Consider the following 10,182-nt stretch of genomic DNA (forward strand, 5'->3'; position numbering starts at 1 on the left):
GGAGCACAGCTGGGCGCAGTGGCTCATGCTTATAATCCCAGCACTTTGGGAGGCCGAGGTGGGCAGATCACCTGAGTTCAGGAGTTGGAGTGCAGCCTGGCCAACATGGAGAAACCCTGTCTCTCCTATAGCCGGGTGTGGTGGCACATGCCTGTAATCCCAGCTACTTGGGAGGCTGAGGCAGGAGAATCACTTGAACCTGGGAGGCGGAGCTTGCAGTGAACCAAGATTGTACCACTGCATTCCAGCCTGGGCAATAGAGTCAGACTCCATCTCAAAAACAAAACAAAACAAAAACAAAAACAAAAAACTGGAGCACTGCAACAGTTATGCTCCCAATTTGGCCAGTGTAACAACTGAACCATAGGAGGCAGCCATGGTCTCAGGGATACCCATGGATAGCCCATAGTGACGTTCACATCAACCCTCTTTGACTGGAGGGCCCACAGGCAAATAGCAGTCAACATTGAATGTGTGACCTCAAAATACTTGATGAGAATGACTCAGAAATCAAGAAGCTACTTGTAACAAATCAAGTACTGAAATGCATTGTCAAGACAGGACAGCCTCTCATCCCTGACAAAAAGTCTGTGTTAGGACATGCAGTTGGGGCTAAGACTCTTGAGGAACTGGGTGGGGCATGGCTCAGGCTTGGGAGAGAAGCACTTCGAAGCCTGCCACCAGGCTGGAGACCTGAATGTGCCAAGTCACTCTGCGGAGCCTAACAGACACTGGCAGTCTTGCTATGTCTACAGGAGGGGATGCGTGAACTTTCTCCAGGAACCTGAATACCATTCATGAACTACTGGGAAATTCTGTCTCCCCAGTCCCCACTGAACATTTTCCTTCTCTAAAATGACAGGATTCCTGAATCTCTTTCTACTTTCTTCCGTATCTAGGAGCTAGCACATCGCTGCAGCTGTCACTAATGGGAACCTGACCTGGTAGCTGTGGACAGTACTAGGAGCATTTTCTTAGTCTGGCTTCCTGCTACCGTTTGCTAGACCAGCAGCATTCCCACAAAGGAATAGTGAAGTGTGTATAGGAGCACACGTGTGCATGAGTGTACATGCACACACACACGCATACACAGAGAGAGCATTGAGAACTTAGAGGATATTCTCTCCAACCCCCAACACCAGAAAGGAAGAGCATTCTGGCTGGAAGATAGTGTCTCAGGATAGCCTCCATTTGCCTCTTCTATCTCCAGTGTGAAGGCATTCTATTCCCACAATGCAAATCTTCCTCACACTTCCCGAGAAAGCTCAGACAAGACATGGGAGAGCCTATATCCTTGAAGAATTACCTACTGATGTTTTGGGGTGGACAAGTAAGGGCCACCTGAACACATGTGTAAGTTCCTTCCTAATACGTGAAATAGTAAGGGAATCCCACGGGGCTTCACGACTGACACAGTAACAACCAGATATTTTACTCTTGCTCACTCAGGAAGGTAGAGAGAAAAGCAAAAACAAGCAAAAAGAAACACACACACACACACACACACACACACACACACAGAAAATAAGTGCAGATAGTTCACAAAGCAAAGCATCAGGTGAGTCATCAGACTCCAAGGCAACTTTCTCTACAGGCTGGACTTGGACACGTTATAGTAGCCATTTTATTACATCACAGAAAGAAATAACTGAAGTAGGTCATAACATTTCCAGTTATTTTTCCAGTAGGAATATTATGCCCTGATGACATAGTCTATTTTCATTTCTTCCATAAATCACCGGTGACTTCCCTTAAAGTGGCCCCTGGTCTCCAGCCTCTTGCCCTTCATGCCATCCTCATGCTGCCTTATGTATTAGTCTGTTCTCTCATTGCTCTGAAGAAACACCTGAGACTGGTGAGGCGCAGTGGCTCACACCTGTAATCCCAGCGCTTTGGAAGGCTAAGGTGGGTGGATCACTTGAGGTCAGGAATTTGAGACCAGCTGGGGAAACATGGCGAAAAGCTGTCTGTACTAAAAATGCAAAAATTAGCCTGGTGTGCTGGTGCGTGTCTGTAATCCCAGCTACCCGGAAGGCTGAGGCAGGAGAACTGTTTGAACCTGGGAGCTGGAGGTGGCAGTGAGCCGAGATTGCACCACTGTGCTCCAGCCTGGGTGACAGAGCATGACTCTGTCTGAAAAAAAAGAAAAATGAAAAAAGAAATACCTGAGACTGGGTAATTTATATATATATAAAGAAAGAGGTTTAAGTGGCTCATGGTTCAGCAGGCCATACAGGAAGCATAGCAGCTTCTGCTTCTGGAGAGGCCTCAGGAAACTTCTAATCATGGTGGAAGGCAAAGGGGCAGTGAGACATCTTACACGGCTGGAGCAGGAGGAAGAAGGGGGAGAGATCCCACACCCTTTAAGTCATCCTCGTGAGAACTCACTGTCATGAGAACAGCACCAAGAGGATGGCGCTAAACCATTCATGAGAAACTGCCTCCACGATCCAGTCACCTCCCACAGGACTCACCTCCAACACTGGGGTTACAATTCAACATGAGATCTGGTGAGGACACAGATCCAAACACATCACCTTATTAACAAGTCAAGATTAATATCATTCCCCTAGTCAAAACTTTAGTTTCCTTACCACCAAGAGCATTGACCATTAATTCTGTGTTATTTGAGGCTTCGTACCAATCAGTTTCCCTACTTATCTTATTCCCTATGTCCTGATTCTAACTCCTACTTAACACTTTAGTCCTGGATTCAAAACCCACCTCCAACACTTCTTTTTTTTTTGAGATGGAGTCTTGCTCTGTTGCCTAGGCTGAAGTGCAGTGGCACAATCTCGGCTCACTGCAAACTTTGCCTCCCAGATTCAAGCGATTCTCCTGCCTCAGCCTCCCACGTAAGTTGGGCCTACAGGCACCCACCACCATGCCCGGCTAATTTTTGGATTTTTGGTAGAGATGGGGTTTCACTATGTTGGCCAGGCTGGTCTTGAACTCCTGACCTCATGATCCACCCACCTCGGCCTCCCAAAGTGCTGGGATTACAGGCATGAGCCCCTGTGCTCTGCCATCCTCCACTTCTATTCATGCTGACCTCTGTCCTGTATTACTATAGCATACTCACAGTAGGCCTTATTTTGGCAGCTTATGTATCAAGTGATTAATGTGTATGCCCAAGTGAACTAGATGTTTTGTGGACACAAAGAAAATAAGACAAAGTCCCTGACCTGGAGGAGGAACTGTTGCTGTTTTGTTTGCTGCCATGTTTCTCGAGGGCAAGCCCTATCTCCACAGGAAAATGCAAGTCTTCAAGTTCTTCCAGGATGTCTCCATGCTATGTACATGCTGGAATTTCAGAAAGGCTTGCTAAATTGAATTAAATTCTCCCTTTCTCTCTTTTTCTCTAGGGCTCACTTTCCAACTAAGGATTTAGTTGAAGTGCAGTAGCTAATACACACTTAAACTGTCCAAAGTAACAGAACTAGTCCACTACAGCTAGGCCATGAGTGAGTCTTCCACAAGTAAGAAAGGAAAACCCACCCTGCTGTGCTGCCCAATCAGCAAAAAGGAAAAAAGTAGCTTAGTGCTTGGGAGGCCAAGGCGGCTGATCATGAGGTCAGGAGTTTGAGACCAGCCTAGCCAACATGGCGAAAACCCGCCTCAACTAAAAATACAAAAATTAGCTGGGCATGGTGGCACGTGCCTGTAGTCCCAACTACTTGGGAGGCTGAGGCAGGACAATCGTGAACCTGAGAGGCGGAGGTTATGGTGAGCCGAGATCGTGCCACTGCACTCCAGCCTGGGCAACAGAGAGAGACTCGTTCTTTTTTATTTTATTTATTTTTTTATAGAGATGGGGTTTCACCTTGTTGGTCAGGCTGATTTCGAACTCCCGACCTCAGGTGATCCACCCACCTCGGATTCCCAAAGTGCTGGGATTACAGGCGTGAGCCACCGCGCCTGGCCCAAGACTCCTTAAAAAAAGAAAAAGAAAAAGAAAAAAAAATTGCTCAATGCAAGTCCACTCTCCTGGCTGGAGCCTTGGTGGTTATACTGGGTTGTACTTGGTTATGCAGGTGTAAACTGTTACAGTGGGAAATTAAGTGTGGCGACCAAAGGCGTGATGCGCAAAGGAGCAAGGAAAGGCAAAGGAGTGAGCAGCGTGGTGAAGAGGGGCAGCAGAAACCTCCCAATAGCAGATGAGCGGCAGGGCCATCAAAGGACTGGTTTCCTTCTCACATAACCAAGGCCAGTCCCTGGGAACCACAGTTCAGACTTCACATATTTGTAGCAGTAAAGCCTTCATCTTGACAAGTTTATTTCCTAGACACCTGTTGCCACAGGTAACAGCAACCGGAGCAGCTGCTGGAAATGACTCTGAGGTCATCTCAAAGATCCCGAACTGGAAGGATTTGGAGAAGCGCAAACCCCAAACATAGCTTCTTATTCTTGGGGCCCCGGGATAAGTTGGAAAATCTAACCTGAAGCAGGAAAAACTGGCCGGACTGGAGAATGGGGCAGGGATGGAATAGAAGACCCCGTTGACTTCAGGCATCCCCTGTCTCTTCCACCCTAAGCCAGGAGAAAAGTCCGCTTCCTGCAGACGACCTCAGGCCAACCAAGGTCTCCGCCGAGTCTCTCCTTGCAGGTCTGGCCCACGATTTCCACCCATCTCTTTCTCCCCGGCGCGGGGCGGCGGCAGGCGGGGTCACCAGATACCCCCCCAGCCCGGGCCCCTCCGGGCGCTGGGGACGCAAAAGCTCGCGCTCCTCCTCTCCCGCCTCCCTTCTCCACCACTCCCCTCCTTCGTCCAGTCCCTCCCCCAGCCTCGGCGCAGGGGGGGCCGGGCTTGGCTCCGCGAGGCCCGTGCATTCCAGAGAGCCCAGCGAGCTAGAGCAACAAAGGAGCCGGGTTGTCGGCTGGGAGAGCTCGGGGGGCTGCGGCGCGCTCGGGCGAAGGTGGCTGCTGGGCCGCGGGCTGGCGCGGGGGCAAAGCCGGAGCCGCACTCCAACCCCGGCTCGCACCTGGCCTCCCTCGCGGGGCTGGGAGTTGGTTTTAATGGTGGGAGAGGCAATGGGGCTAGGGATTAAGGGTTCAGGGGGCTCCCAGGGCTGAAGACAAACTTGGACTGCGAGGCGAGGGCTTGGGGAGTTGTGCATCCCGGCCCGGCCTCCGCAGCCCAACATGGGCCCGGGTTTCCGAAGTTTGCGAAGTTGGGCGCCGAGGGGCCGGGGCGCGCGAAGCGTCCGGGGGGGCCCGCGCCCGGATTCCCTGGGCGCACAGGTCGCCTGAGCCGCCTCTGCGGCCCGCCGGGGTCGTGCGTGTGGCCTGGGGGCTCCGAGGAGCGGGCGAGGGCGCCGGAGCTTTTGCTGAGTTGGCGGGGTTGGCCATGGCCGCTGCCCGCCCCGCACGGGGGCCGGAGCTCCAGCTCCTGGGGCTGCTGCTGCTGCTGCTGCTGCTGCTGGGGGGCCCGGGTCGGGGGGCGGCCTCGAGTGGGAACGCGACCGGGCCTGGGCCGCGGAGCGCGGGCGGGAGCGCGAGGAGGAGCGCGGCGGTGACTGGCCCGCCGCCGCCGCTGAGCCACTGCGGCCGGGCTGCCTCCTGCGAGCCGCTGCGCTACAACGTGTGTCTGGGCTCGGTGCTGCCCTACGGGGCCACCTCCACGCTGCTGGCCGGAGACTCGGACTCCCAGGAGGAAGCGCACGGCAAGCTGGTGCTCTGGTCGGGTAAGTGTGCCGGAGCTGGGTCTGGGGGGCAGGGGGTGCCGCGGTGGGATGGGGGCATCCTTGGAAAGAATAGGCTCAGGCCTGAGCTTCGGAGAGGGCGGGGACAGCACCCGAGAGAGTTGGAGGGACAGAGTCCGAAACTTTGGGGGGCAGGTTTACGTGCAGGATGGGACCCTTGGTCATGGGGAAGCGAGGGCGAAGGAGGGCGAGGAAGTTGACGAAGCGAGTTACAAAGGGTCTGAGCTGGTGGGTGAGCAAAGGATGGCGGGGATGAAGGGCCCGTGAGGAGGGGGCTTAAGCGAAGGGAAAAGACATTTTGTAAGAAGAGATGCTCCACCTACTCTGGAAGCAGGGTGTCGGGGATTCCAGGAGGTGTTCAAGACCCTGGGGAAATTGGAGTTTGGACAGGAAAAGGAGAGGGATGACGGTGGAAAAGGTTTAGGCATTTGGAGGGAAGGGCAGGGGGACAAATCGAGTGAAGTTTTGAAGGAAAAGTAACTTCCCTAGTGATGAATTATTAAAAGGTAACCAGAAAGTTCTGGAAATCTTGATTTGGGAGACAGGAAGGAAGCCTAGAGAACTGTGATCTTGTCAGGCTCTCGCAGGAGATTTCATTCAGTTTGTGCATCTGAAAAATGGGCACTGTGATGCACGCAGGAGGTTGTGAAGGAATAAGACCTTTCTAACAATTATTTTTGTGTTTTTTGGAAATTTGGTTACCGAGGCTGGTTAGGGCTGTGGAAGGACGGTTCTGTGTTCCCGGAACCCCCTCACTGGAGGGGCAGAGTCGGAAAAGCTTCACACTGAACCCAAATGTCCTTCCTTAGCAGTGTGGAGTAGACTCTCTCCCCACCTGTCACTTTTCTAGATGAGGCGTAGAGTGTGCTGGGGAAGGGAGCTGGCCTTATCAGCCCTCACTTCTGGCCAGTGTGATTCTAAAACTGTCCTTGAACAAGAAAAGAGAACCAGGAGCCAGGAGCAGACCTGGAGCCTCCTTCTTTTGACAGTTCTGGGGTACCCCATGTCTTAGCTCTGCCCAGGGTGCTGGTGAGGACCCTCATGTAGGGAGTGTATGTAGGCCACCTGTCATTGACAATCTGGCCACTAGAGTTCTCAGCCTTTGTCAGATGTTGGACAAGGTGATAAGGTTCCTGGCTCGGTTCAGATGCTGGAGGAGGAACCTGAAGGATGGTATCCATGGTACCCATGAGGTGGAGCTGCATCCTTTGTGGGGATCAGGTTCTAAAGTCAGCACAGCACATTGGACAGAAACCATGTGTAATCAACAGTGGCTTTGAAAACTGCAGATTACTGTAATGTAAGGTCAATGAGGTTTTGCATATATACTCCTTTTATGATGTTTGCATAAATTTATTACATGTAGTGCACATGTATAGTCATATATAAGAAGGGGTATAGATAGAAGATAATAATTGTAATTTTAAAGTTACATTCAGGCAAAAGACTGAAAGAAAAAGAAAAATAATAAAAGAGGCTGGGCACGCGGTGGCTCCTGCCTGTAATACCAGCATTTTGGGAGGCCAAGGCGGTCGTTTCAGGAGATCAGGAGACCGAGACCATCCGGGCTAATACAGTGAAACCCCATCTCTACGAAAAATACAAACAAATTAGCCAGGCATGGTGGCATCCGCCTGTAGTCCCAGCTACTCAGGAGACTGAGGCAGGAGAATCCATTGAACCCCGGTGGCAGAGGTTGCAGTGAGCTGAGATCATGCCTCTGCACTCCAGCCTGGGTGACAGAGTGAGATTCTGTCTCCAAAAACAAACAAGCAAACAAAAACACCAAAGTAAGATTAAGCAAGGTCGCTTTGAGCACTGCCTGAAATGAGACTTGAGTTTAGAAGCCAGCTGTATGGAAAGTCCAAATCTCTCAGCACTAGAATGTCACCCAGTTCTGAGTTGCTCTCAAAGGATAGTCTTTCTGTCCCTGTTTTTACTGAGTTAGCAGAGGCCCATGGTTTAATTCTCCCAAGTTAAATGCATGTTTTTGATGTGGCCTCTGTGTAGTTACCATCTGATCAAGGAGGAAGGGTATGAACCTCTTTCCAGCCCATCCTCTTGAGAGCAGCTGCTGAGCAGACAGAAGTAGCTTAAGCTGAACGTGTATGAGTTAAAACCATCTGCTGGTTGTGTAAGTTGAAATCTCACTAACTGTGCCTTTTGGCAGGGTAGGCTCCTACAGAGAGGCCAGCATGAGCCCAGTGCTGTTAGTTCCATTAGTTCACTGTGAGCTCTTTGCTGCTAACCATCATCCCTCTGCTCATTCCTGTTTCCATATGCGTTCCAGTCGCACTTTTTCTGCTTGGGTCGCTCAAGTGGGGCCAGAAGTAGGTGTTGGCTTGAGCTGGGTAATGGGTAGGTAGAGCGAACCCAAGCCTCGTGTGAGAATCACAGTCAGGTCATCAGCTGGTAGCCTCTGACAAGTGATTTATTCTGTCCTGAGTTAGTGATCTTGATTTTGCATTAGACTTGGTCAGTGTCACCTGGCTCTTACAGGTGTTTTTGTGGGTGAAGGATGAAGATTATCAGGTTGCCTTCATTGGTAAACTCTTGAAGGTAGGGACTGGGTCTTCACTTTTTTTCAAAGCCTCCAAGTACTGAGCACACAGCCGTGCTTCCACTCAAGCATTCAGTTATGTATTGAATGTTTGCCATATGTCACATTCTGGGCATGTAAAGATGAGGAATACAGACATGATCCTCTGTCATCAAGAGGAAGAGAGGCTGGGTGTGGTGCTCACACCTGTAATCTCAGCACTTTGAGAGGCTGAGGTGGGAAGATTGCTGAATCCCAGGAGTTTGAGACCAACCTGAGACCTTGTCTTTAAAAAAAAGAGGAAGACAGACAATTCAACAGGCTTTAGAAATACTTGTGAGAGGTACCGCAGCATTTTAGGGTGCTGAAAAAGCAAAAGGACCCAAAGAACATCCCCAGAAAAACTGACATTGAACCCATAACTTGACACATAAGCAGGAAATGCCTGGCCGAGGGAAAGCTGAGGTGTGAAGGGATATGAAGAGGAAATAGCATGTACAAAGATGTAGAGGAAGGAGTGCTTGGTCCTTTTAAAGAAAGTGTAAGAATTGCAGTAGAACTGGATCAAAGCATGTGAGGGGTGGAATTGTAAGAGATAAGATCTAGAGAATTAGAAAATAAAGGGACATATATCCCATATTAAGTTTTGATGTTAGCCAGGGTGGTAAGGAGCCATTGAAGGCTTTCCTTTTTTTTTTTTTTTTTTTTTTTTTTTTTTCACTCTGTCGCCCAGGCTGGAGTGCAATAGCGTGGTCTCAGCTCACTGCAACCTCTGCCTCCTGGGTTCAAATGATTCTCCTGCCTCAGCCTCCCAGGTAGCTGTGACTACAGGCACGTGCCACCACACCCAGCTAATTTTTGTATTTTTAGTAGAGATGGAGTTTCACTGTGTTGGCCAGGTTGATCTCGAACTCCTGACCTCATGATCTGCCCGCCTCAGCCACGATTACAGGTGTGAGCCACTGCACCTGGCCCATTGAAGGCTTTTAAGCAAGCGAGAGATGTAATCATCTTTGCATTTTAACTGGATCTCTTTGTGTGTGGTGTGAAGAAGCCACAGGAGCAGGGAACGCCTGGAGCCTGGCTTCTTCAGTAGGGAATGTTGAAGTAGCCCTAGTAAGAGATGATGGTGGTCTGGACTGGGTAACAGGATAGAGGGAGTGGGCAGATCCCACTAACTTTCAGAGGTAGAGCTAATAGGACACTGATGAGTTAGATATGGGGTCTCAGTGAGCAGGAGGCCTCCGGTTTCAGGCTTGGATGGAAGGTGGTGCCGTTGCCTTTCGCTAAGTCAGAGAATGCTAGAGGAGGAAGTTTAGGAAGGAGATGTGGCTTTGATTTTGGCCATATGAATTAGAGATGCTCGTTGGCCATCTATGCGGAGATTCTTGGCAGATCTGGAAATAGGAATTGCTGGAGAGAACTGGCCACCGTGTGCTTCCTTAGCCCTGACTACTGAGGCTTTGGAAGGATGCCATTGCCTGAGAAAGTTTATAGCTCAGGTTGGTCCAATTTCTAGGTCTGTATAGACCTCAGGTCTTTCCTCTGTCTTTCATCTCTCTGGCCTCAGGCTTCTTCAGTCACTTAGCATCTCTCCCCTTTACAGCTGGAAATGCCTCCTCCCGGGCATTCCAAGCTGACCAGACAAACATAATGTCCAGGCCGTGGTCCATCTTAGGCTACACCTGGTTTACTAAGTGGGGCAAAAAAGCAGAGAGGTCTGCAGCTGGCAGTGGCGATAGGTCCCTGAGAGCCAGCACGTAGCTGGCTTGACCACTGTGTGCTCTGAGTGGTACATGGGTGTGTGGCCCTGTCACCCTGCCCAGGTGCAGGTAAGTAGGAGAGAGACAAAGGCTGGGAGGAATTTCTTGTTTGCCTTTCACATGTTGAATTGAGGGGTGAGAGGAGGAATGTTTTTGGTGATGGTGGGTTATTTTCAGA

At 50.5% G+C, this 10,182-nt stretch overlaps 1 protein-coding gene across 1 annotated transcript in view; it reads left to right on the forward strand.

The window, feature by feature from the left end:
* Nucleotides 1–4,714: 4,714 nt before the first annotated feature.
* Nucleotides 4,715–10,182, forward strand: part of SMO (smoothened, frizzled class receptor) — a 27,499-nt gene continuing 22,031 nt past the window's right edge. The window contains exon 1 of the mRNA XM_017549542.2: nt 4,715–5,684. Coding sequence (XP_017405031.1) covers nt 5,348–5,684 — 337 coding nt within the window. The 5' untranslated portion in view covers nt 4,715–5,347. The remainder of the gene's footprint in view (nt 5,685–10,182) is intronic.

The sequence above is a fragment of the Cebus imitator genome, unplaced genomic scaffold (assembly GCF_001604975.1).
Source record: "Cebus imitator isolate Cc_AM_T3 unplaced genomic scaffold, Cebus_imitator-1.0 Scaffold219, whole genome shotgun sequence".
Lineage (NCBI taxonomy): Eukaryota > Metazoa > Chordata > Mammalia > Primates > Cebidae > Cebus > Cebus imitator.